The sequence below is a fragment of the Heliangelus exortis genome, chromosome 4, assembly GCF_036169615.1.
Source record: "Heliangelus exortis chromosome 4, bHelExo1.hap1, whole genome shotgun sequence".
Classification (NCBI taxonomy): Eukaryota; Metazoa; Chordata; class Aves; order Apodiformes; family Trochilidae; genus Heliangelus; species Heliangelus exortis.
The window spans coordinates 44,275,799-44,302,849 of NC_092425.1; the positions used below are offsets into that span (position 1 = coordinate 44,275,799).

A 27,051-nucleotide genomic window follows, 5' to 3' on the forward strand; every position below is an offset into this window, starting at 1 on the left:
TTTTTTGTTTGTTTGCACTGCAGAGTTGGTGCTTACATTTGTGAAAAGCACAATAGTGATTTTATTTTCAAATATCTTGAAGGCACCCATGGTTATAGAGAGCAGATGGAAGTCTGGTTTGTGAGTCAGTAAGTGTTCAGGAGAAAGCTTGAGGGTTGTGTTTCAGCCTCATCTACTTCAAGACAGGGCTGCTTGCTTAATGCCAAGAGGGAGTACGCCAAGGAGGAATAATGTGTTTCAGGTGAAACACTTGAATATTAAAAAATATATTATGTCCTTTTTGACATCCTTTTTTCTTGTCATCCAACATGCACTTCCCATCTCTTCCTCCATGAAGGAGGTGGATGATTTTGTTTTCCTCACTGTTGGTTTTGTTTTAAATCTTTCCCCAGTTTTCTTGATTGCTGAATTTCCTTAAATCCTCGGCCTCCTTTTTCTCTCCTCTCATTCACTCCTCTCCTCTCATCCTCTCATGCTTAGAGAGAGCTCAAAAAATCGGACATTCCTTTGAGAAACCTTGTAACAATTCTCTGTGTCTTTGTTTTCCATGGAGAACCTCTTGCCCTCAAAGCCCTTCAGTGTGCTCCCTGATGCTGGGCTGTGACAGTGGCAAAGCTCTCACCCAAAGTGTCCCTTCGGTACTGTAGGAGCTGCCCTCCCTGGTCCCAGAACTTGCAGCTCAGGTCCTGGTGACTGCTCAGTGCCACACTCGGAGCTTTTAATTTCCCCTTTTATCCAAGACTGAATGGTTTAGTGGCAGGGAGTTCCCATGCTTTTCCAAGTGAGCCCACTGGGGCCTGTTCAATGCAGTCAGAGTCTCCCACTCCCAGTAAATTCTGGTGCTTTTCCAGGGCTGAAGTATGAGACCAATTTAAGAAAATAATGTAATGTGCTGCAGTAGTAAAGATACCATACATCTGCACATGATGACAACTTAACTGCAGGTACTCTATGGGTCCCACAGGTTATTTTTATTATGTCTCTGAAAATGACCACAAACGAGGGAACTGACTTAATTCCTTTCACTGATAAGGCATTTTTGGAGGGCGTTTTTCATCTGCTATGAGTTTTAAGAGGCTATCCCCACTCCCCCCTTTTTTGGATTAATGCCCAGAGACTACAGATTGAGAATGACATTCCAGGCTGATCTAGTAACAAGGTTGGATGTGAAAGCTGCGCGTGTCGAGCTGAGGAGTCCTGGAACTGCACCTGCTCCTAGGCTGCCATGCAGGAAACCTGCCTGCACCCCTGCTTCTCCTTACACCCTCAGATCAAAGTGTTCTCTGTAGTGATGTGGTATCTGGCCAGCTCCCCTCTCATGTGCTGGGGTACCCTAAGGTTTCTAGAACACTGATACCACACTCTCCAAGATGTTCAAATGTTGGGATCAACATTTGGTAGTGAGGATTTATGGCCTTCTGCGCAGGCAGATCGCACGTGTTGTAACCACACTGAAAATATTTCCCAAAGAACGGCAGGAGAAAGGGTGGGAGAAGCATGGGCTAGCATTTAAGGTGGGGAAGGAAAGGTAATTCTTCCTTCTTACTGCTCCTTGGAGCTAATGGTGCCATTTAAAGCACTTACTAGAATCGCTGAGGTAAGGAGAGACCCTTTTTGCAGTGGAATATTTAAATTATTTCTCATGTCATATAACTCTACATGTATCAAATAATGCTACAACATACAATCCCTATCTTTTCAGCTGAAAACTGATACAGAATCAGAATTTTTACATCATTTGACACTTTTAATGGAAAACCTACAATTGAATAATCTCTCACATCTGCTAAAATAAACAAGGAAATAGAAAAAGTTTCGATAATGGAAGCACTATTGTTTGTTTAAATAATGCTACACTGAATGCTGAAGCAGGGGTTAGGAATGGGTAAATAATGCTAGTTCTGATCTATAAATTCCTGTGTGGCTTCAGATCTGTGTGCCTAAAAGAAGAGGGGGGCTGTTGTGGGCTGTGATTTGCCAGGGTGTCTGGCAGTTTTGCCAGAGCATATTTGCATATGTTTAATAGATGAGTGTTGTTAGGCTTCTTTAACTCCACAGTAATTTTCCACTATGTTTACATTTCCACTTAAACATTGAAACATGCCTGTAATACCTTTTGATCTATGTGTTTCTTGCAAAAATACAACTTTAGATAAAATACTGAAGTGAACATGAACTCTATTGTGAAATTCTGTCTTGACGAACACAGGTGGCATTTTAAAACAAATGTATAGGAGGCAGGGGTGGTGGTAGTGTATAGCTCTGGAGGGGTGCATCGGAACTCGTAAATTTTCTCATCTTACCAGTTTTCAGCTTTCTGGTTGAGAATATCCCTTTTTCTTGTTGTATGTGACAGTATTCTGTCTAAATATGACACACATATTTCCAGTACTTTAAAATATTCAACTGCATCAAGCAGATGTGGAAAAACAATGATTACATCAGTTATAAATCATAATATTTGAGACTCAAAAACTCAAAACATTGAGGAGGGGAAGAACTTATCTATGGTTTTTAATTTAAAACTGCTAACAAGTTATGAATCTGCTATAAGTCAGTTTTTCTCATTGTTAAACCCTCGTGCTATTCCAGTGTTTTGGGAAACAATCTTTTTTTTTTTTTTTTTTTTTGTGTACACCCCACATATACTGTCTTCAAAGACAGATGCTTCTTGAAAACATTCTTTTTTGGTAATTGTTTTGTGAAGTTCTGGTCTGCCTTTTTCCATGGCAGTTTGTAATGTGGCTGCCTGTGCTGCCTGGAGGGTGGATGCTCCCCATCACTGTCCCATTTTTGCTCTTTGCTCAGTCACTTGATCCCTTTCTATGTTCAATGACAATTGTTGCATTGTCTTACAGTCTTACACCTGTTGTTACCTACCTGCTAGTTAAAATCAGAATAATCTTAGCCTCAACAGGAGCCACACCAGGTGGTAACACTCAGGTGTTACCAGACTTGGCAGGTTTTGAAGCAGATCACAGGATCTATTTCTTTGGAATTATCTGTGATGATCTTCCTATGTTATGCTCTATGGATATCTCATAGATAAGATTGCAATTTTCAGATTTCCAGACTCTGTCAGGAAATGAGTGAAATCAGGCAGTGTAAAATTCAAGTCAGCAAAGTTCAATTAAAACTGTAGGACTGGGACATACCAGACATAGTGCCAGTGTTCCTCTTTTTAGATGGGATATTCTATGTGGTGTCACGTTTTCAGTGTTATGGTACCCTCAATACTACCTATGCAAATATTTTGGTGGACATATGTGCAGAGAGTAAAGCTCATTCCTTTTGCAGTCTGCCAGTGGTAAGCAGAAAAGCTTGATGAATGTAAACTAGAAAAAAAATGCTTCTAAACTGTAGTTTACTGAGAAGGTAGTTGCAGTTGTTTCTCTATAGCATGCAGCAATACCCTGTTTACACCTGCATATTGATGACAAAAAAGGAGAGTGCTTTTCTTAAAAACTGTATTGCTGATTTGGTTTGTTCAATAGGTTTGTTCTTTATAGGGCTACAGATTACAGTCATTGAACCTTCCATATGAAATGTAGACCTTCTGGCTATCTGATTCTTCACATCTTCAGACAGGCATAATGTTCACATTGTCATCTGTTTAGCTAAACCATCTTGTTTTGAACAGTTGTAACTACAGCCCCAGTAGTCCTACATATCAGTTTACACTGTTGTGAACAGATTCTACCCTTCTGCATAAGGATACATGCTTTGGTGGTTTGCTTCCTGTGATTCAAATAACTTTGGGTGGTTTGCAGCTCATGTGAGTAACATGGCCAGCTTGCTGCCTTCATCACACTGTCCCATCAGATTCATGATATGTGTCCAGAAAATGCTTTCAAACTGCTTGCCTTCTGTCTTCATGTGCACAGCACCCCTTCAGTCACATGAAGTTCTCATTAAACTTCTGTCTCTTTTTCTGACTTTTCCTACTCTCTCCTGTTAACATGTACAAGCTCTTCCTTTTCACAGAGTCACAGAATTATTGAGGCTGGGAAAGATCTCTGAGATTCTCAAGTCCAACCTATGACCCAGCACCACCAGATCAGCCAGATCATAGCACTGAGTGCTGCATCCAACCTTTCCTTAAACACCTCCAGGGAGGATGGTGACTCCACCACTTCCCTGGGCAGTCCATTCCAATGTCTGATCAACCCTCTTCCTCTTCATACAACCTTTTCCTGGAATGGATTTTCTGACCCAAGCTTGTGCAGAGCTTCCAGTGCACTCTGCAGTCCTGTATTATTCAGTGTGTTTGTGTAGTTGGAGGAATTGGGGCCTCCATCCTTTTTATCCCTCCAGATTTCAAAGAGGTTCTGATTAGAGACTGTTTCTCATTTTAATGTGGAAGTAGATGACAGTTTGACTATCCAGTTATCCATGTGTGTCTCATGTGCATAAACTTTGCAGTCAGATTACAAGTTATGAATCTATTGCAGAAAAGAGATAAGGAATGCAAATACTCCATACGCCATTTTGCTTCATTTATATCACAGCTCTGCTGCCTTCTTTGAAGGGAAATAGAAAAGTTGCCTGCCTGATGCCCTGTCATCTCTTTGCTCTTTTGCTAAATGTATATTTAAATTCAGTATGTTGGTCTTCCAGGACTACAGTATGTTTGTGATTTGAAAGCATTAAAAAACCCACAACAGTCTGTTTTCAGTACTTAAGTTTAGCCATTCAAGCTATATGTTGCTATGCATCCCACCAGTAGTTGAAAGGTGCGTAGTAATGAATTACATCAAATTTTTAGCAGCAGAGTGAATAGGCACTGCCCTGTCCTGTAGCAAACATTCAACCATAAGAAACTAATGGATCACCAAGGCTAGGGTTTGCAAAATGCAGTTTCTCAAGTTAAACCTACCATTTTTGAAGTAACCAGGTAAGTTACTTTCTAAGATTTTGTTTTTACACTATTAGCTGTTATTAATCCCCCCATTTTTAGCAGTCTCCTTTGTGCCCTGGTCCCGCCAAATCCTAGCAAGACGTATCTTTTTCTTAACTAGCATCAGTGAGCTAGAAACTGCAAAGCCCACTTTGCAGAAAATTTTACATCATAAACACAGAGCTGGTAATCCAGACATTTTCTGAAGACATATTTTACAACAGCCCTTTTGATCTGATACACTTGGGAGTGATGCTTCAAAGATTTTTTTACTTAAGACAGTTTACTTAAGACAGGGAGTTCTCTTACTCCTTGAAAAAAAGCTAGCTGCTTAAGGTAGAAACTCATGCTGCATCTTTATCTCTTCTGTTCCTGTGTATTTAAAAGCTGAGGTCACTGTGATATAGAAAAAATCCCATGTGTTGCAGAAAGTGGAGGAGGGAGGAAGGTAGGAGGGAGTTAGAGCAATGTTTTGAAAATGTGCCTACATACATAAGATTCCTCTTCTAAATGTTTGCTGAATCAGCAAAGTTTGAAGTACATGAGACTAGTTGTGCAGCAGCTTGCAGAACCCAGCAAGGCAGGCTAGTGCCCCACCCCCACGGTGCCTGAGGTACTGCCCAGCAATTTCACGGTCCTCTAGACTAAGCTATGAGGGGAACTCTGCTGTTCTCAGGGGCTGAGATCTTCCATGTTTCATTTTCCAGTTCCAGTGGGAAAGATGCATCTAAATGTCCCCAGATCACTTGCAAATTGCAGCCTTAATCATTAAGCAGACTGGTTGCTCTGAGGATTCCCTTAGTGCCCAGGCCATTAGGATTTCAAAGGATTTGCATTAGTGATGTCTGGGTAGGAGAAGGCTCTCCAAGCCTTGAAGGTTGGCTGTCTCACTTTACCTCACACCACTGAAGTAAAATACTGGGAAAAAGAAATGTTCATTTTTCATAAAAGTATTCTTTTTCATCAGTTCAGCTGGTAGTTAAAAGTTTTAGCACATGGTTTTACAGATTAATTATTTCTGGACTTAGCTCTTTGCCTAGGGAGATTACACTTGGAAAGGAAGATGACTCTTTGAAAGAAACCACAGGAAGAAAGAGAGATACATGCATACATTAAGCATGCTTTGAATACATGCCTTCAGAAAAATCATTTCATCTCAGATGCTTTATCAAACTTTGATTAAGACGCTAATTTATTCACGGATGTTAACCTTGCTTCCTTCAGAAGAGAGGACACTGGAGAAACTGTTCCAGCTCCACAAATCCATGTATCCAAATCAATCTGCAACAGTACTTTGAAATTTCCTTTACTAGCCCACTGATCTGCCTAGTTGCTCTTTAGTTCCTCCTGGTCTTCCTGCTCATCATGTCTTATTAGGACTGATCCAACCTAGAACCTAAGCATTGTTTTCAGTGCAACTTCATCACACACATCTGAAGGTCATGTTTTTAGATGTGTTAAAGGTGTAGGAAGGTGCCGGGGGGGGGTGTGTTGAAAAAATGAAAGCTCCCTGCAATGCACCCTGCCTACTACTACAGCTACTACAAGAAGCTGTAAGGCTTTAGAAATCTGTCTTGGCACTTAGCTGCATCTTTGCACCTGAGGAATTAGTTGAATGATAGTACAGGGCTGAAGTTGTTAATCATACTCTGGCTTTTCATTAATTGTAGAGGAAAGCTAACAAGTGAACCTCTGTGGCAACCAGACAGACACTCTGCTGTGATACCTTTCTTCACCTCTACGTCACCCTTTGCTAGAAATTCCCTTCAGATAATTAGATAATAAGTCTTCCCCCAAGATTAGACTCTTTCCTGAGGAAGATTCAGTCATCTACTCTCCCACCTCACTGCTGATCCTTATATACTCTGTATATTATATATAGCCTGCCATGATGAGGAACTGGTTTTAGTATATCCACGGAGGATGAACTTGAGGTCCCCTTGTTCTTTAGAGATGGTTGTGCAAGAACCTGGCCACGCCATCTGGTGTTGAACAGGGACAGAGCAACCAAAGACTGCATGTTGTTGTAAATGGTGCTTCTTTGTTTGGTTTCAAAACCTAAGGCCTGGCTAGGAGGGAAACTTTAATGACTTGAGATTTTTCTTTTTATGAGGTGTTTTCTTGGCTCCCATCTTTAAACACTTTGAAAAGGCACTTTAGGAAAAAAGAAATTACTTGATGGGCTGTTGCAGTCATCATGTATTGGTATGCAGAAGAATAGGGACTCTGGTTTTGTACGTTGATCTGTCAGCTATATGCAACTTCCAACAGGCCTTCTGTTATTATTAATTGCACAATATGTATAAGCGATTCACCCTGTTGTTCCTTCAACAATTACATGCCTTTCTTTTATCTTCTGTGTTGTAGCTTCAAGATAAATTCTTTCTTTTTGTTGGCTGTAAATCCTAATGTGTAAGGTGGTTTTATTCTTTAAAGATGGAGAGAACTAATAAGATAATACATTCTGAGTGATTACTGCACAATTTCTGGAGCCTGACAGTAGTTTCATAATTTCTTGGGGACGGGCCTATAACCCTGAGGACTTAAATTTATTTTCCTTTTATTGCTTTTTAAAAAAAAAATATTTTTCTTTCTTTCTTATTGATCTAAGTCTTCATCCTGAAATGCAAAAGGTCTACTCAGCTGAAGTTCAGATAATGGTGAGAATTTTGAGCAGATCACACAAAAAACCATCTTGTCTACAAGGAACATTGCTAAATGCTCCAGTGCCAAGGGTGTCTGTCTTCATGTCCTGGAAGCAAAGGCAGTGTTCTTTCCTTCACTCCTTATTTTTGCCATGTTCCTTTGCACTTGTTAAAATACCATGGAAAAACTGCTCTGCCCAGAGGGCGAGGAGGGTTTTTGTAGAAGGAAGAATCCTAAACTTTGAAAGTGAAAAGAGAAACTTAATGGAGCAGTTAAGGGTTTGGTGATTTTCATTACAACCTCCTGAGACAGCAAAGTTGAGGCACACACCAGAGTGTGAGGACTGAAATATAAGCCCAACTGAAGGTGGCTTTGATGGAAGGTAGAGTGCAATGTAAGTGCTTGTGACATAACAGGATAAGACAGGGGAGTAGTCAGTCAGTAAGGTAGCACAAAGATGCACAGGGTGATAATCTGGATCCCCCTCCTGCTTGTAAAATTCTCATGTGGGGGTGTCTGCATAAGTAGAGTAGATGTATCACGTTGTGTGCTCCTTGTGTTACACATGTTTGAAGTAATCTTTGATTCATAGGTAGTCTGTGACTCAAAGACTTACCTGATGAGTAAGCTCTGTGCATGTGTGAAACAGGAAGAAAATCTAACCATTTCAGATGCTGACAGACAGACCAACAAGATGAACTATACACCAGCTGCTAATGAGGACAGGCAGGAGAGGTGTGTGCTGGCAGCAGCTGAGAACATAGAACTGCATTCTTCAATGTAAAAATTGCAATTTTATATGAGGACTAGAGGTTAGTATTATTATTCTGTCAAGAAAAAGACTGAAAAATAGAATCACAGGATGATAGCATCTTTTGGCTGTGTAATAGGAGTTCTTTCCAAGTCCTCTGTGTTGCTGCTGTTCTGACTGAGAAATACGCCAAGCCACGGTGAACTCAGAATTCATTTTGTGAATGCCTCTGCAAGAGCTGCATAGAGTAGGAAAGCTTTGGACTGCATTCTTGAGGCACTTGTAGACTACATTATCGGACTGAGGTTTGAGTTATGCTCTTGTCCAGTCTGGAGGTACATTTTCCAGGCAATATGGGTTTATAGTTCAGTGAATGCCACAGGCATTTTTCATCCTTGATGCTGGAAAAAATGGAGGTTGGGGGTTGCTGTCAGGGAGCAGCTGCATCTCTGGGCAGCTCAGGCACATCGGGGCTGGCGAGTACAGAGCTCAGCCACTGGTGAAATGTCTCTGATCCTTCTGGTGCTGATGGGGCAGTGTCCCAATATCAGGAATGAGATGAAGTGAATGACACCTTAGCTAAGTGGCAAAAGCAAGGTCAAAAAGTCTTAAAGATTATTTCTGGCTGTAGTGCTAAATGGCTTATCACCATGCCACTTCTGAGTGTGGGAAGCTTGGTCACAGATTAGAGGCAGAGATCCCTCATTGCCCACTGTCGTGACTCCTTTGCAGCTGCTTGTGCAACAGGCAGTGCTGTGCTTTTCCCTTGCCTCTAGGAAAGTAACGCACAAGTTTGCCCTGTGGACCAGATTCTCATTTCTACCAATTTCATACAGAAGTTCATTTTAGTTACTCTCGATTTAGAAGCAGTTTGCAAGATAATCAGCCATGTGAATTTAGATAAATGCTAGAAGGTTTTAATTCAGTAGTGACAATGTAGCAGAAGCAAGCAGGAAAGAGTCACCAAAATAGCTACTGTGCCCAGAAGCTAGGGACAAATCAAACTGCCTTGTTTTTCTGAAGAACTGCATCCTATCTTGCCCTGCTCTGGCAGTCATTTGATAAATATGATCATTTCAGTCAAAGCTGCTTCAAGATGGACAAGCAAAACTCTGCATCTTTACATTTCTTAGGTGGAAAAAGTAGTTTTTTCTTCTTTAACCAGAGGATTGTGACACGCCATCTCATTATGAAATAGTGGTTGGCATGGAGTCAGGCATATGTGCTTTATTACATCATGTTGTGTCCCACCAAAGCATTGACCTCATTTGCACCAGAAGCTGTGGAAGGGCTGACAGGATAAATACCATCCAAGCATGTTGCTCGCTACTTTGTCATATTTGGCAAGTGCATGCAGAATGGCAGCTTCCCCCCATTAGAATCATTACTAGGGCAATCCTACCAGGGGGCAGAAAGAAGGAGAATGCCAGGATAAAGCAGCTGGTACTGCTTTATATTCCTGGTTCTCGTCTCTTTTGTTGTCCTGCATCCCTCTATCTCCCTTGTCTACACTCTTCTTCTGCTGCCCAAATAAAGCAAGATGGTCTGTAAATTACTAGGAGGGGGTCTGAAGCCAGATAGTTTGCATCGCAAATTCATTGAACCACAAACTGAAAAAAGCTGTTGAGCCATCATTGTTTATAATTAGTTTTTGACTGAAGTCCCAGTCTGCTATAGGGAATGGTTTTATCTTTGTGTATGTGTGGGTGGGAAGAGAAAAGTAGAGAAATGAATCAAGGAACCAATCCTTATCCTGAGGGGAAAAAGAATAGGGTAGTGTAATCTAACCCCATGGGATCAAAGGTGGAGCCAACACAGACATAAACACCTTTACACTATGTTCTGTCTCCCTGATTTTGCTGATTTAAATAGCAAATAGTAAATTGGGAAAACAAAGCATTTAATCTTCAGATGCCCATCTTCTTTTCTTTTGGTCAGGTGGTGATAGGAAACCCTCAGCTTGTTCAGTGTCTGAAGCACTCTCCAGTTTGTTCAGGCCTGATGTATCATGGCATTTCAACCCATGAAGTTAGCCATCACAGGTCATTTCTCACTTTAGAATAAGGGAAAAAGGAGGACAAACATACAGTGAGGCATTTATCCAGTTTGTAAACTTGCCAAGGATTTGCCTCTAGGAAAATGGTTGTCCAGCTCCCTAAATGTGAGCAGAGGACTCCAACCAGAGCACCCTGTCTCCTGGCTGGAGCTCACAACTGGGACTCTCTGCTGCTCTGCTATCAGCCCACGTATTCTAGGGAAAAATCTCCAATGTTTTTTGTGCCCTGGCTCCCTCAGTCACTTATGAGCTGCCTTACATCTCACAAGAACATCAAGCAATTAATGCATGTTTACAAAAGGACCCAGAAATTTTTGGGTGAAAGGCGTTTTGTAAGCTCCATGTGGTTTGATGTGCTGCCATCTTGGTACCCGAAGGATAACTTTAAGGATACAAAAGCCTGTATTCAGACTTCTGTGTTCTGGGGAGAACATCTTGCCTGCAGAATGAAAATCTGCTCAGACCAGAATTAGCTCATGAATTAAAAAAAAAAAATGGCCTCACATGTCTTAGTCTGTATTGTTTGCTTGTTACATACCACTGCATCAGCAAGTCATCATCTAAAAAAACCGAAACAAACCCACCACCACCAAGAGCAATAAAAAAACCCAACAAAGAAACAAAAACAAAAGAAGTTTTTAAAACCCCCCAATGCATCCTTCTTGCAGCTGGACTGTGAGTACTACTAAGTCTCTGGTACTCCACATACCTAATTGCTCTGCTGAAGACTGTTACATTTGTTCTAAAACACATTTTATTCAAACCAAAATAATAATAGAAAAAAATGTACCCTGAAGTATTTTTCTTTGCTGTTTGATCATGTCAATCTGATAGCATGTGTTTGTCTCAAGAAAATTTAGATATTTAAAGCCATGTGGAATTCTGGGAACAAAAATTTGTTTTATTCATTGAGCATATTATAACTCTTACATAACACTTGCTGATTAAGTTCAGTTTAGTATTTATTCTAGAGAAAGAAACACTGATGAGATGGGATTTCCTAGGTCCTGATTTCCAGCCCTTTCTTCTTGCAGCAGCCTCATGGTGGAATTCATTGATTACAGTGAGCAAATTTAATAGTAACTGGTAGGGGAGAGACTGTTCCAGAGATGCCTTCTCCAACCCCTTGCTCCTCTGGTCAAAATGTTCTTCTAATCTCCTGCCTATTCAGGCAGTATTAGGAGTACTTCCTGCTAGCATACATTACTTTGACCTCCCAGTAACACTGTCCTCTAGCTGCAGCAGCCCTTTTTATCTGACCTGCTGAGGGTGGATGTGAGGCTTACTTGAATCTTTTGATGTTTTCAGGGAAGAACATGAACAAAGATACGCAGGGGAAATTTCCTCTGTGGACAGACATCCAGGCTTCCTCAAAGCAGCTGCTGCCTCACTGTCTGCTGTTTTGGAGAGCATGGGAATAACAAGAAGATTGGGACTTACATGTGGCAAAGGCATCTTGAGAGCTGCACAGCATGCTGCCTCCTTCTCTGAGCCCTTGGTACAGGGTTCAGAGCGATTCACTTCATTGTGCCAGTGGTCACTTCATTGTGCCAGTGGACTTGGGGCTTGTGTCTCACATCCTAAGCACATGATGGAAATAAATCTGTTATGGAGAAAACAAGTCCGCAACAATATTGGTTGCACTAGACATTGATTTGCCAGCAGAAAGGCTGTCTGAGCTCCGATCTTGTCTTCACTGGCTTAAATGGGGAAGTGTGGTAGGAATGGGGTTAGAAACTTGGCAAAATAGAGGAAGTTATTATCCAACAGCTAATTGATTATTTCTACTTTCACTTTAATTTCTTTTTAGTCAGTGTCGGGAAGTCTTTGCAGACAGACATATCTCCCTCACCCCAAGATAATGTAGATCAATTCCTTCCTAATCTGGTAGTGGTTTTCTGGCGGAAACCATCTCTATTTGTGCAATTGGACTTGTTCACTAAGTAGTGTGCTGCTGGACAGAGAAAAGCTGTATGGATGAGATAAGCTAAAGGAGCAGAGAGTTAAAAGAATCTGTGTAGTTGATTTGTATATAAGTTTGTGCATATAATTATTCTTAAACAGTGATTGAAAAAAAATCTGCTGTTTACGATTTAACATAGGTAAATGCAGAACATTAAATAATTCTACAGATAACAAATTAATGTGACCAACTAGCATATCAAAGCAAAGTAGCTATTTTTGCTAAGCTGAATGAACTGTGTCCACCCACCTTTCAGTCTTTTTCTGCAGGCATCTAAACATTAAGCTGCACAGAGTTCCAGAGGGCAGCTTGTACTTGCACAAACTCATGAGACATAACTATCGACCATAGCTATCGACCGCAGTGGCAAATCAGATGCTTACTTCAGTGATGCCAGAATGAATTCTTTAAGGGTGCTGAAAGTTCATCCCCAAGTCGTTATACATTCCTTCACTCCTGCCAGAGGTGTTCAGGATGTAAAAAGGTTTAATGTAAGTAGAAGTGATGAGGCTTATTCTTCTGCATGGTTTTAATGTGAGGAAGAAATCAAAGCACTTTAGAAACCAAACCCATGTGTCTAGTTGAAATGGAGTATCCTTGCCCGAGGCAGGAAAATTAAAAGCTGTTTTCTAAATTTCTTGAATACTTCATACACGCAGAATGATTTCCCGACTTTCTCACCTCTCCTCTGTCTTTTGCAAAAGATGTGCTCATCTGATTAGCAGCAGAAGTGCAATGTGCCACTACAGTGATGAGGTGGGTATCCCAGTGAGGTACAGGTAGCAGTGCTGTATCACTGAGCTGAAAAGGTTTCTAAACAAATGCTGACAACGACTGTGCAAATGACAACCTGTTAGCTGGCTATGTGGCAAGTATAAAGCCCAAAAGGATGGAGGTCAAGTGATAAAAAGTTTGAAAAGTTAAAAAAAAAAAAAAAAAAAAAAAAAAAAGTATGAGAAGGTTCAGGGAATTCCAGCACCTCTGGCCTGGGAGAAATACTGATAAACTGCTGAACCCTTCCTGTCTCCGTTTAATATTTGACATAGCAGGCTGATTCTTTTTTACTTCTGGACATTTTGGAAACTAGCAAACACAGTCAGCCTGACTTGACTGTTTACTCCAGAAATTATTTCCCAACTGACACCTACATCTCTTCAGGGAGCTGGGATTTTTCCTCGGGAGCTGGAGTGCAGTCTCTCCTGTGGTATCTTGGCCCACTAAGAGACTTCCAAAACCTCCTTACTACCATAATTATATTAAAAACACGGGAAAGGAAAACAGTAAGGCAGCAAGAGCATTTTGAAGGGGAAACCAGTTTCCACATCTGGTTTGCAGATCTGTGGTGGTCCGGGAAACACTTTCAGGTGGTCTCCAGAGCTGTTTCCGTCACAGCAGTAGTTCTCAAGCACTACCACTTCCCACTAGTTATAACCCAGGCTCTGAGTCTTTTAATAACACTAGTACTGAATGGATGAGGAGACAACTAGGGGCCTCAGGTCTGGTTTGCCAGAGATCAGATACGTAGAGCCACTTTTGGGCAGGTTTTCTAATACTTAGCAGACTTCTGCTCCTCAGTGAATGTCTGGCTTTCAGAGGAGCTATTGTGGAATCAGGAACTACTCAGCAAATAAAAAAGGTCAGAACTGGCCTTTAAGCTGAAGGAGTGACATCCATTCAAAGTACAGCATTTCTGTTTCACATTTTCACAGCTTTTACAACTGGGATAGAAATGTCAGCACTTCAAATTCCAGCCCAAATTACCAAGTGATTGCAGAAAACGCTGGCGGACTACTCTTCAAGAGCAAAAGTGATAGGAAAATAATAAATGTGGATCCCAAGGTAAATTTTTTTCTCCCAATATTTTAAATAGCCTTTATGCAATGGATTTTGACTGCTTAACTGTAGAGTTTGATTGCAGATAGGGCCTTGATCAATACACGCCCAGTATTTTTAAGGCTTTTTCAGACATGCCCTTGTTAGCACACTGCTGTCAGATAAACTCGGCCTACCTCATTTATGACTGAGTGGTGTAGGCCGTTCCCATGTGACAACAGAAATCAGAAATTGAACTGATAGATAAAATTGAAAAGTTTCTCTATTATGAAACATGTCTGCAGGTAGATAAAAATAAATAAATAATGGATTAAAAGAAATTAAATATTAGATTGTTTGGAAACAAAAGCTGCAACTTGCAGAAACTATAATATCCTGAACCCTGGCAGGCCTTGCTGAACACCAGCACATCCAGAAAGCAGAATCAGTTCCTATATCTGAAGTGTGGGACATTTTCTCTACCCCAGTAGTTTGGCAGTGATAAACTGAAACTGGCAGAATTCTTTTCCCAATTGCCCATGATCTTATTTCTTCCTTCTTAATACAAAATATTTGAGAAATCCTATGGAAAGCAGCCCCATTGAGGTCATTTAGTTCTTGTATGAGATTGAGGTTGTCAGGGGCTTCAGGGTCAAACTTGGATTTTAAACTCTGTGCCTCACAAAAGAGAAATTTGCCACTAGATGCATCTTCCTGTGGAGAGAGAGTTGTGTTCCTCCAGTACATAGTAAATGGTTCAGAAGGATTTACAACTGAGTAAAAGAAAGGAAAATACTTGTGCTTCAGTAGTGTTATAAAACGGATGGACATTGTGGACCCTGTGTCTCATATATGATTTGCAGCACAAACATATACTTTGCTTTCACCTGAAAATGGCTCTTAACCAACTATTGCTGAAATTGACTGGCCTCTACCATTTTTATTTTTATATAGCAGTTGAATCTAAACAAAAGCAAATGCTCAAGTAATACCCAGACATCCAATTTTCAGCCAGCAGTGAAAGCTCATTAAATTGCCATGGGCATTTTATCTTTAATGTTGAAGCTGAGTGAGTAATAACATCACTGACAGCTGCCCTTTGTAAGAAACTGTGTTCCTCTGGTGCCAACCCCACTTTTTTAAACTTCACAACTGAAGTCTTTGGACTATAGATTAGATGTGACAAACACACCCAGGCTTTGGTTAGTCTCAAAACCAACATAAACTAAGATGGGCAATAATTTGTTTGGGTTCCTACAGAACTGATCTAGGATGATGGTTTCTTTGATGTTTTTCCCATGAAAGATGGTCACAAATGAATAGTAACACTACAAAATATCAAATTATATGCATTTCAAAATAAGTGTGTTGGTTTGTGAGAAGTTCAAAAATGCATACCTAAAAATGGATTTGGTTGCATTGAAAGTGGGCCACTAATCCAACTTCCTGCAGCTGCAGAACATCTGTAACAAATAACGATCTCTTTAGTGTCTACGTGAAAGATCCTTGCATTCCAAAAGCCACATGAAGAAGCATTTGTGTGTGTACATAGTGTCCCCCTGCAGATTGCAGGGCACAGATCTGTGAGTCTCCATGAGATCCATCTGGCTTTGGCTTTTCTTCACCACTCACTGACGGAGAACAAGCTTTTGGGAAGTCCTTGCTATGGGCCAAACTGTAATCAGCATGAGTTTCTCTCTCACGGAGTTCAGCCTGAACAGACTTTGTACCAGTTGCCTGATCCTTGCAAGCGGGCCTTCTCTTTGACAGGTTGATGGTTTACTTGTTCCTACTTTTATCTAGCTAAAAGAGCTCACTGCCTTTGCACCTGCTGAAAGTGTTGCAGCAGAAAGTAACTGCCTAGTGCCAAGATACTAATCTTCACTGAGAAATCCCCATCCTCAGAGCTAGTTGGAATTATCAAGCTTGTTCCAAGGGAAGAAGAAAATTCATTACATTAAAACCCATGTATTTTCTCTCTCCTGACTCGGTATCTGTAAACTCTGTGTTTCAGGCCTACCCAGGAGACAACACAACACGGATGCCTGTCAAAACAGATCTCTATCTCCATGTTGTTATCTATGACCATATCATCAGAAGAGGGATCTAAGGTCCATGTCTGTGGCTCTTCTCCCACTGATTTGTTGGCTATTTTAATGTCATCTGGAAGAAAAATAAGTAGTTGAAAGACCTTTACCTTGTGTTTTGAGGTAGGAAGGGAGATTTTTATACTGGTTTGGAGTTGGCTTATGCCTTGCTCCTTGAGGGAAGTAAAGTGGAAGGAAGACTCCGTACTGGCTGTAGAGTCTGTGTGGCTGGGCCCTTTGCGTGTCGTTTGTGAAGTCCATGGGGTATGTGAATTGCAAAAGCACCCAAAGGAAAGACAGAGGGTTACAACCCAACTTTTCCCACTACTCCTAAGGCAGCAGGGTGGCTGGGACATAGATGTGCTGTATTCTTTCCTGAGAAAAATAAACTACTGTCCCACAGTCCCCCAACAACAGGATGTTTTAAATTATTTCTGAGACTCTTATTCAGGTAGGCCTTCATCTCTGTTGAGCAGCTTGTACGTACCAAGCCATTCACAGGCAGTAAGAGTTGTACTGGTAAAGTTAAAGAAATTGGCAGCATTTTGATGGCATTAGTGGTTCCTTAAAGACCACTTTTCATCTATTCCTACTCTCGCTTCTGTTCTAGTATGAACTTGCCAGAAGTTGAGGCAGCAGCACAATGGCCTAAGGGACTCTCTCATTCCCAGGACACGTGGGGAGGTTGCCTGTACATACATGACCCAGCTGGTATAACCACCAGCATTGCTGTCAGCTTGCTGGAGAGCTGGAAAAGAGCACTAAGCTGAGCAGCAGACAGAACTAGCAGGGGAAAGAAAAAAACAAAACCAAACAAACAAAAAAACAAAAACAAAAAAAAGGCAGTAATTACAGAGAAAAGAAAAAAAAGGTGAAGGCAGAGGAGAATGAAGGTGGCAAGTGGCTCGGTAAAACTCCCTTTACCTTATTCTGCAAGGGCCAGGGCGATTCCTCTTATCTTTTATGGCCTCAGCGCTGTTAATTTGCCAAAAGGACAAGTGAAGCAACTCGGACAGGCACGCAGATGACAGCGGCGCTGCGGGGTCCGCAGGGTGAGCGTCTCAGCCACCTTCCCTGCCCACAGGCCGAGGGCCCGGCCCTAGGTGCTGCCGCACCAAAGAGCCCCGTCCTGTGAGGGCAGGGAGCCTTCCAACAATTAGAAAGTTGCTACTTCAAACTGCAATAGTTTGTGGAGAGACTTAGAAGCCTTGTTTTCTTTCCCATACAACTTATAGTGTTACGAAGTTCTGCCATTTCCAAAATACAGTTAAAACCTTTTACTGTAACATCTTGCTTTATTACGGAGCACTTCATCCCATAGCACCCTGACATTTTTGCAGCAGATTCGTGGAGGTTGATGTGCTGGTCTCTGAGCCGCAGCCAGGCTGGGGAGGAAACCCCCAGGGCACCGGCCCGGGCCCGGGCCCGCCGCCATGGCCGGGCCGGCAGAGCCCCCTAGTGCGGGACCAGAAAATGGCGGCGGGAGGAGGCTGCGGGCGGCCCGCACAACGCCCGGCGAGCTGAGGGCTTGCTCGGAGAAACGTCAGGGGTAAAACATTGCCATTTCTGAGCTTTTGGCTGGAAGAGCCAGGGCCAAGGCTGCGGTGACTCTGGTTTTGCAGAAGGCCTGCGTTGAAAAGGTACGTTTCCGGAAGAAAGTCTTTGCTCTGTCAGGGCAGGCGTGACCTTGGTGCTTCTGGCAGTGTCCCTCATTTAGCAATATCAAACATAAAGATTTACTTAATTTACTTTTCATTTCTTGCCTCTCACCTGTAAACCAGACTTTTGTTACAGACCTGGCTTCGCTTTGCTTTCCCTTTGTTGAGGTAGCTCAAGGGAAGGTGTAGATGCTGACCTACAAATATTCTGATAGCATTAAAGTACAGTTGCCTATATTGCACAGCTTAGTGTTTACGTTATATAAATATATATCTACATAATATAAATTATATATTTTTTCCAACTGTAAAATAAACAGTTCATTAGCTGTGCTTATAACATTAGGTTTTACCTTTCTTGAGCGCTCATGAATACTGGTGGAGGGGACATCAGTGGAAAGAGTCTGAATTATATTTTTCATTCCTCTCAACAAGTTAATTTTCTGTGTTTTTGGGGGTTTGTTTGTCTTTGGTTTTGTTTGTTTTTCTCAATCTAATCAGATTTTGAAGTAATGGTAAAAAAACCTAGGCTGGAAAGTGATTGCTGGAGACTGGTGAACGTGATCTCAGAATCATTGTAATTAATTAATAACATGAAGTAGAACTTCAGTAAATTTTTTACTTCAGAAGTTATTTCTGTGAATTCAGCTTTGTTTTCATCTTATTAATCAACACTCTTGATTCAAAAGAACATCAGGAAGTCTAGGAGAATCCTGTGTTTACATCTGCAGGAAAATGGAAGGAAATTTGGATCTGAGATGGACGTGCTTGTTTTCAGGTCTGTGAATACACTATATGGAAAGATAGGTAACTGAACATCTGTGAAGCTGTAGGGTGCCTCACCTTTTGCAGTTGGTACTGGCCTATGGAGCTGTTATTTCATACTTTTTCTGACTTGGGTTGATAGAACTCTTTTGTGACAAAGTAAACTAATATCTGCAGTGAAAGAATGGCATTCACTGAGTAATTCACAGAACTACTGGCGGCTCAGTAAACTCATTTGATTCCTTCCCACCCATCCTTGCCTAAACTCCTGGTGTTGTCTCTTCTAACATTCGAGAACTAGGATCCTAGAGTTATCATACGTGAAAGCTCATGAGTTACATGTTACTGCCCTTTGCCAGCTGCAGCTGGAAGAAACTCTAGTCTCTGCTGTGAGTGAAAATCTTTCCGCAAACACTGCTGTAATTTGGCTTGTATTTGAAATAAAAGGTTAATTTTCTTAGACAAATAGGATAGTACCTAAAAGCAAATAAGTGCTGTTACGCTCCCTGTCTGTAAAATGACAGCGGTGGTTTTTCCCAAAATCTTGTCACTGTTCAGCTCTTGGTAGACGGTGAAGTGGACATGTAAAATATATGATAATCAAGAGAGAAGCTTTCTGAGAACTGATAGTCACATTAAAGCATCCTGTATATTTTCTTCTGCCCTGTGACTTTTTAGCAGAAACACATGCAAGCTATCCAGCCTGAAATTATATCCTGCAGTTAATGTAAGGTGAATTGAAATTTCTCTATTCTATTCTGAAAATAAATTCTGGTATTGTTGCTGATCATGATGTTTCCTGCAGGTACCAGTGAGGGATTTGTGTGTTTTTTTTCAAGCGTGTCTAAGCTGTGTACATGAGTTATGGTCTACAGATTTTATTAGTTTGTGTGTGTTTTGGATTCTTTTATATTTCTTTATCTCCCTTCCAAAATAATAGTTTTGGTCTTTTTATGTGGAGCCTGGATCCTTGGTCTTGCAACAATGTTCGGAACTGTTGTTGTTTTGGATAATAGAGTGAAGCTGAAAAGTAGCAGGGGATTGGTGGTGAACAGCTCCATCCTGAGCCACAAGAAGAATCACAGGAAGACTTATTACTTAACGCAAAATACGATGGTCTGAAAAGAGAAGTCATTTTACAACAGAATCTGAGGTTTCTTGTTCTTGTAACTGTCTAAACAGGATGCTTTGATGTAGCATAGAAACTTTTCATATATGTGAAATGAAATTTTGGTGAGTTGAGCGTAGAGGCATCAGCAGGTTGGCATTCTCTAACCAAAAGCAGTTTTGTGGAAGGGCAGCTATCTGAGGAACCCAAGCAAAGCAGTAATTATGGCCTGCTTTTGAATTTGGTCTCTGTGCAGTAAGGTATCAGCTTAGAAAACATAGCAGCACTTCATGAACTTTTGCAGCCTTGCCAACCTAGCTGCATCTTCAAAGCTGAAAGAAAGAGATGAGGGGATGGCTGTGGTGCTTTAATGGCTGAGCCCTATCTCTTGTGAGGAATGAGATGATCTCCAAGCAGCACACAACTTGGTCATTAGATGTTCTTCTTTTGGCCATCTGCAAAAGAGGTTGTAGGGGAAAATCCACCATTAACTCCAACTCTTCACATACAGAAAAGAAATCAGATTAAAAATTAATAAAACCTCTAGGCAATTCTCTGCAAGGCAGGCAGGGACAAGCAGTGCAGGCCAAGCCACTCTTCCCACTGCAAAGAAAACAAAAACACAGGTGCTGAATGTACTGAAGCCATGCACGTTAGCCCTGTGTGCAGCACACACAGTCTTTACAAAAAGAAAAAACATCACTCTTGTTATTTGGCTATTCTTTGCTCGAGGCATGTTTTATTTCAGCTCAGCTCCAAGCAGAGTCATTACAGATCCCACAGCAGAAGTTCTCTGTCATGAGAGAAACATGTGATCTCCAGGCCCTAGAGAAGAAACTACGGTGGGAAGACACCTCCAGTGGGAATGCTTATGGTGGCCACCTGAGCAAACACCCAGTTTGCAGAGCATTGAGAGAGCAAGCATGACGGGGATGTCATGGCTGGATGCAGGAGCGGTTTGCTGCAAGTCCCTCAATGTGCCCCTGCCTAGTGAAGGCTGTTTTTTGTACACATCTCTAAGATGAGGAGATCCGAAGGGAGCAAGCACCACTCTCTTCCCTGATAAAAGGTGAGAGCTGGCTCACTGTGTCACGGTCTTTGTAGTGTGATTTCAAATGCTGCTGGCTGGTGTGCTGTCTGTTGTTCAGTTTTCTCCTCTGCTGGTTAAGAACCTCACAATGTTGTACATGGGAATGTATGTAAATAAGGGATGTATGGAAATGATACGGCTTAGGATGAGTGATTCCTTCAGAGCTAACTACAGAGGATTCTACTGACTGGGTCACAGCAAGCAGAGACAAGGTTTCTCTGAAGCGATGGCTTCTGAAGGGGGTGCAATAACACACCTTAGCCATAGACTTGGGTTCTAGTTAGAGCAGGATGACTTTGTGGGGTTGTGGACATGCTGCTGGGAGCAAAGCTGGTGTCACTGACCCGAAGACTTAGTGCCAGAACAGAATACACAGAAACCCTTCTGAGACAGAGAAACAAATACTGCTGGTACAAGCCAGCCGAGGTGAAGCTGCAGGGGGTATTCACCAGATGACAGGAGGAAAGCTGGATGCAGGAGCTGCAGCAGCAGTGATCGGTTTTGTAAGTAAATTCTTGAAAGCCGGAACACCAGGCAACTAATAAGCACAAGTGTGGGGCTGGCCTTCACATGCTGAACAGACTTTACTAATACAACTTTGTTATGCAAATATGTAATTATTTGATTTCCCCCAGAAGGAGTATTTGTGGTTTCCTCTTCTCTGGGACTTCCGAATGCTTGGGTGGAGAGAACAAATAACCGCGAAGTTACCAGGTATGCACATAGAAACCTGTAAGTATTTGGTCGAAGTTTTAAAGAGCACTTTTGAAAGGGGTCTGCTGGTGAGGTTGGCCCTGACAATGGCACAGGGTTTGCTCATCATTTAAATAAACTTAATTAAGATTGAAGCCTACTGGGACCCCTGAGGCTAAGGAATAAAAGGGCTTAAGTTTTTCACAGACTGAAGACTCTGTGATGGATTGGGATGGAGCTGTACTAGCAAGGAGCTGCTAGGGCCCAGCAAGGATCTGCAGACCTGACTGGAGCTGCAATGGCTGTAGCTCAGGATGATGTTTGTGGATAACCTATTCTAGCCAAGGAAGGTGAAAATAAGTGTGAAGAATCCACTGACCTTCTCTTTCTGTAGGACCATGGTAGGAAAAGGATCAGTGGCTGATCAGCATGGGGAGTCCAGTCCTGCCCAATTGCAAGGCATGTAACTTTAGTGTTATTAAAGGGTAGACAGACAGTTGTCTTACACATAGCCAGAAATTCAGATACTTTGGGTTTGATTTTGCCTTAACTGTCTGCCTGCATGTTCATCTCTATACACATGCATGTGCAGCAACTGGAGTTTAGTGTCTGCTTTCGGCAATATTTGACCTCTTTGGACTTCTTCTGTTTCTTAATAGAATGGGGGAGCCAAGAAAGGAAGAAATTAAAAAACTGCAGATTATCTGTAGCAGTTCAAATTGCTATCTCAGCTCTGCAGATGGAAATCAAGAGCAACTGTACTGGATAGAATGGAATTGCTCCATAATCACACCAGTGTGTGTGCAGAGTTTATCCCATGTGGTGATTGTTATTCTTCTTGTCTGTCTGCTTGTTTTGTAGCTTTTCATGCCCCAGCAGCTGTTCTGTGTAGAGACCTGCCCTCCAGACTAAGACCTGATTTGTATGTTTGTACCAAAATTATTTGTGTGCTGTGCAGAAAGGCAGATGAGTTTATATGTATATTCCGAAGAAGTGATTTAGGAGGTTGGACGGTGTTTTGAGATGTGGAGCCTGTCAGTATATCATACTGAAATGTTTGCCTTGTTTTTATAAACACAGGAAAGGTAGATAAGCTTTCATTCTACACTTGCTTCCATGGTTATGCTATTAAGCTGATACGTTTGGCAAACCAAGACAGAAAAAATGGGGAGAGAGGAAAATAAGAAATTAACACCAGATTTAGTAATCTCCATTTAAAATACAAAATATATCATAGAATCATAGAATTAGCTGGGTTGGAAGGGACCTCAGAGATCATCAAGTCCAACCCTTGATCCACTACCACTGCAGTTACTAGACCATATAGTGTTTCTGCACCAAGTTCAGATTAGATATTATTCTGCACAATTAATTTTTACTGCTGCTGCATTAACATTAGGGCTCGACACATTTGTTAGCCCTTCTTACCCTTCTAACTGACTTGTTTTGCATTTATCAGTTGAAGACTTTTGCAATCAAGCAGTCAGGGTGTTCATCAGCTGTCACCAGGTGGACCCACATTCAGGTGTTTCCTGAGTTTATCATCAGGCATAATTTGGATCAGTTCTGCAGGCAGCTGAAAAGCTGAGATGTTAAGCTTAAGAACTGTTATTAAAATTTTTTGCACTTCCTAGGACAGAAGTTTATATGTGGAAAATTGTTACATCTTAAATAAGCAATGTAATGCTAGTTTAGTTAGCAAACAAGGGTATCTTAAGAGTCTTGGAAAAAACCTGCCAGTTTTTAAACACTTAGTTACTTAGTACTTCTGCTACTTAGTATTAAGCTCAGCTGTGCATAGAACATTGTAATCGGGGACATCTGTAGTTCCTGTCTGCTGAGGGTTTGGCCCAAAGAAAAAATGTCAGGGTTTGACTGCAAATTTGATACAAGGCAAATGCACGTTTGTGGCTCCTGTCAGTCAGTCAGTCACCAATAGGTCTATCAGTCTCCTGCTGATGTCCACTTACCACTGGCCTTCAGGTAGGATTTTGTTGACCTCCTGAACCTGGACACTTAAATAGTTTTTCAGCCATATAGATGGCAATGTCCTAACTTGAATACAGAGATTTTGTCAGAGACAGTTGCAAAACCCTGGATAAAGTTGGGATAAATGTCATCCACAGGTCTTCCTCATCTGCAAGTCCCCAGTCTGTTTATCACAAAAAGCAATTGGATGGGTCAGACATGATTTGCCCTTGGCAATTCTGTACTGACTGTTCACGTTCACTTCCCCTCACATGCCCAGAAATGTCTTCCAACAGGACCACACGCCATGGTCTTCCCAGAGTCTGAAGTGAGACTGATGCTCAGCTATTGGTAAACTTTTTCTTGACCGTGTAACTGACAGATGTGTTGGAAGAGACTGGTTTTCTCCTGTGCCCCCTCAGTCCCTTGTCCTTTATATACAAGGGTCCAGTTCAGCTGTTGGCAAGCTGCTCCAATAGGCAATGATGATTAGTTTCTGATTCTCAGTCATCTGTTGTGTAGACTAAGGTCATATTGCGTGAAACTGAGTCTAGAGTTCCTGTTATTCTGAAAAGAGCTTCAGATCTGACCTTTTCATTTGGCCATTTTGGTAGGAAAGATTAAAAGGTCAGAGCAGTTCCATGGCCATCCTATTTCTTCCTTCTTTCCAAAACAGAGCCAGTGAAGTCTCTTTCAAGGAGCTTGCCATTTGCTTTTTGGAGGATAGATGTTTAACCAAGAACTAAACTGGAAACACTTGAAATTGCTCAATTAAAACCAATAATATTAAGTCTGACAGAGAATGAAGCAGCAATAGTAAAATGTATTAGTATCATTGTAGTTTTAACTATATTTGCTCTATGAAACTTGGCAAATTGGTGCCACCAGGCTGCAGCACTCATCTGCTTCCCTTGGAGCAGGACTCAGGCCACAAAGTATATTAAGAAAAACTGCAGAACTAGATTTCCATTCTGGAAGTAGCGCCAGTGTCAAAATATCTACTGAAAACCAAACCACAGGTTCTTTCCATAGCTCTTATTGCTGTCTGTAAAATGTTAAAGAGACTGAGCTGAAAAGATACCCGTGGAGAATTTCTTTTGGGGACATAGTCAGAATGCAGTCTAACCAACCGCAATTTATTTCAACCAAAATATTTACATGAGAGCATTTTCTCAGTTTTACAAATCCCCTTGCCTCTACCTCTCAGTATTTTAATACATCCATATCTTAGCAATAAACGTTAATAGAAAGAAAACAAACCACAGAGGACAGGGTAGCTGAGTTGCTTCTGCCAGCTCACCAGAGACCATTAAGTGTGCAAACCAGTAGTGATGAATATTCATCAGCTGAGGAAAGATTTTCTCCCAACAATCAGCAAATTCAGATACTGCTTTCAGATGCAGACTGCTTCTTGTGTGCCAAGATGTATATTTTCAAAAGTGCACACTAATCTGGAGAGTTTCTTTTCCACATATTCACCTGGCTGCCCTTGCAGAGAAAGGCTACGCAATGATCTGGGGGCTACAGAATGACTCCTGCCTCAGGAATATTTTTCTAACTTTCTGAGGTAGAAAGTCCCAGTGGTACCACTCCAAGATTGTCTTTGCAGTTTGAAGGGGCAGCAGAATGTCTGACTCAAAGCATTCTGTTGAGTGAGGTTATAGCTGTTGAGATCCTTTTCCCTGCATTGACAAGAAGGGCATCGTGGACACGCATTTAGGGGATAGACACCTACAATTAGATGTCTGAATCGCCACAAATACACGTAATTCATAGTAAGGAGTGCTCGTGGTGGGTCCCCTGTTGGAATTCCTGAAGTACCTGGAGTGGTTGAGAATAGCAGGTCAACTCAATCCCATTTTGGCTTGTGGTTCTGCACCTCTGCCGTAGTAGGTCAGAGGAGCTTTGAAAAAAAAAAACAACAATAAATCTTACTCCACTTTAATAATGCCTTGCATTGAAAACTGATACTGTTGTTTATGTGCCTTGTACTGGCTGTGTGAACTAAGAGTCACAAGTCAGACTTGTAGCCAGGACTCTTTTCTGCACAGTGAAAATGTTTAATGTGTAGATCCCTCGTGGATTTTGGGCTGCTTAGTTTCAATTTGGCACATCTTTTTCCTGGGAAAACTTGGTTCACTTGCTTGATCAGAACTCGGATACTGCACGTTTCACGGTCTCTTACAGAGAATGGGGCAAGCTGAGGGTGTTGCAGCAGGCTGGGACCTTTCACTGCAGGATCACTGTCCAAGCCTACATCTGTAGGACTTTACTAGGTGTGCATTGTCCTGACAAGAACAGTAATGCTTCCTCAGTCAGTCCTGCTGGGGCAGCTCCCAGCTCTGAGGCAGTCATACCAACTGGGATTAGCTGGTTTCTTTTCAGTCAGCCACAGCAGAAAGCTTGCAGAAAAGAGGGGTTGTTAGGGTTATACCATCTCAAAAAGATAGTCCTTTAAGTTCAGGGTAAGCTCTGGTTTTGCGCAATATGTTTCGGGAGTGCTGCATGGTAAGCTTGATATTTTTTATTAGTAGAATTATGGAGTAATTTTAGCATACATGAGGAAGCAGGATGGAATTACAGGTTTGGTCTGTGCTTATACCAATATGAGTATCAAACCATCCTGCTGGCTTTCATGGGTACAGAAATATTGCCCAAAGGAGTATCTCATCCACGGTGGAAACAGTAACTGAAGACCAGAACAAGGGCAGGTTGATTTTTCACCATCATCTGCACTTCAGTGCCCCAGGAGAGCAAGGAAGGGAACTCTGCTGCAGAGCTGGCAGGGGGCAGCTCCTCCCCTGTTTGGCAGGGTACCTTCTCTCCTGTCAGAGCCCCATCAAGTTAACAGTGACTCAGGGCCTGTCTCACTGCAAGTCAGGAGTGGCACATCACTGAAAGATGCAGAGCAAGGTCAGTATCAGTATCCTCACCCAAAAAAGTGCAGGTAACAAGACATCAAGCTATCATTCATTAACAGAGAATTTAAAGAAAGATTAAATTGAAGTCAGTGTTTCAATCTTGATGTATTTTAACTCGTTCTGGGCCCTTTTCCCTTCTCTTTCCTACTGAGATGGGGTGGGCCAGAGTGTAAGCATACTTGTGTTTGGCAATCCTGGTTGCACAGTCCTTTCCCCTAGGCCTTCAGTCTGGCTGTGCAGGGTGAGCTAGGCAGCTCCCAAAAATGCTGTATGCCAACATGTTACTATAGGGTTGTAGAAGCAGCTGAAATCCTACCATTAGCTAAATAACCCACTGAATTGGATCTTTCAGTTTCATTTACCAAAGCTGAAAAGCAAGAGTGTTCTTTCCTGGGTGGAAATACTGTGTCTATAAGAGGAGGGGGTGGTTTCAGTGATGCTCACTCATGCTTGCAGTGGAAAGGTTCACTGTCAGAGCTGTTGTTTTTGAGGGTGAGCCTGTACATGCCTCTGCCTCTCTGGTATTTATGATGGAAACACCATGGCCTTCTGTCAGGGCCAGGAACAAAGCTTCACCATTGCACCTGGTACCAATGCAGTTTTATATAGGGCTTCAGGGAGCCTCTTTTCTTCTCT

The 27,051-nt window shown here is 41.8% G+C and overlaps 1 protein-coding gene across 2 annotated transcripts in view; it reads left to right on the forward strand.

Annotated features, from left to right (window-relative positions):
• The window catches only part of CFAP299 (cilia and flagella associated protein 299), a 173,702-nt gene extending 157,076 nt beyond the window's left edge, over nt 1-16,626 (forward strand). The window contains exons 5-6 of one of the 2 annotated variants that reach the window (XM_071744244.1): nt 14,023-14,152; nt 16,140-16,626. In XM_071744244.1, the coding sequence (XP_071600345.1) occupies nt 14,023-14,152; nt 16,140-16,235 (226 nt within the window). In that variant the 3' untranslated portion in view covers nt 16,236-16,626. The remainder of the gene's footprint in view (nt 1-14,022; nt 14,153-16,139) is intronic. The other variant, XM_071744245.1, reaches the window with a different exon arrangement.
• The last annotated feature ends 10,425 nt before the right edge of the window (nt 16,627-27,051 follow it).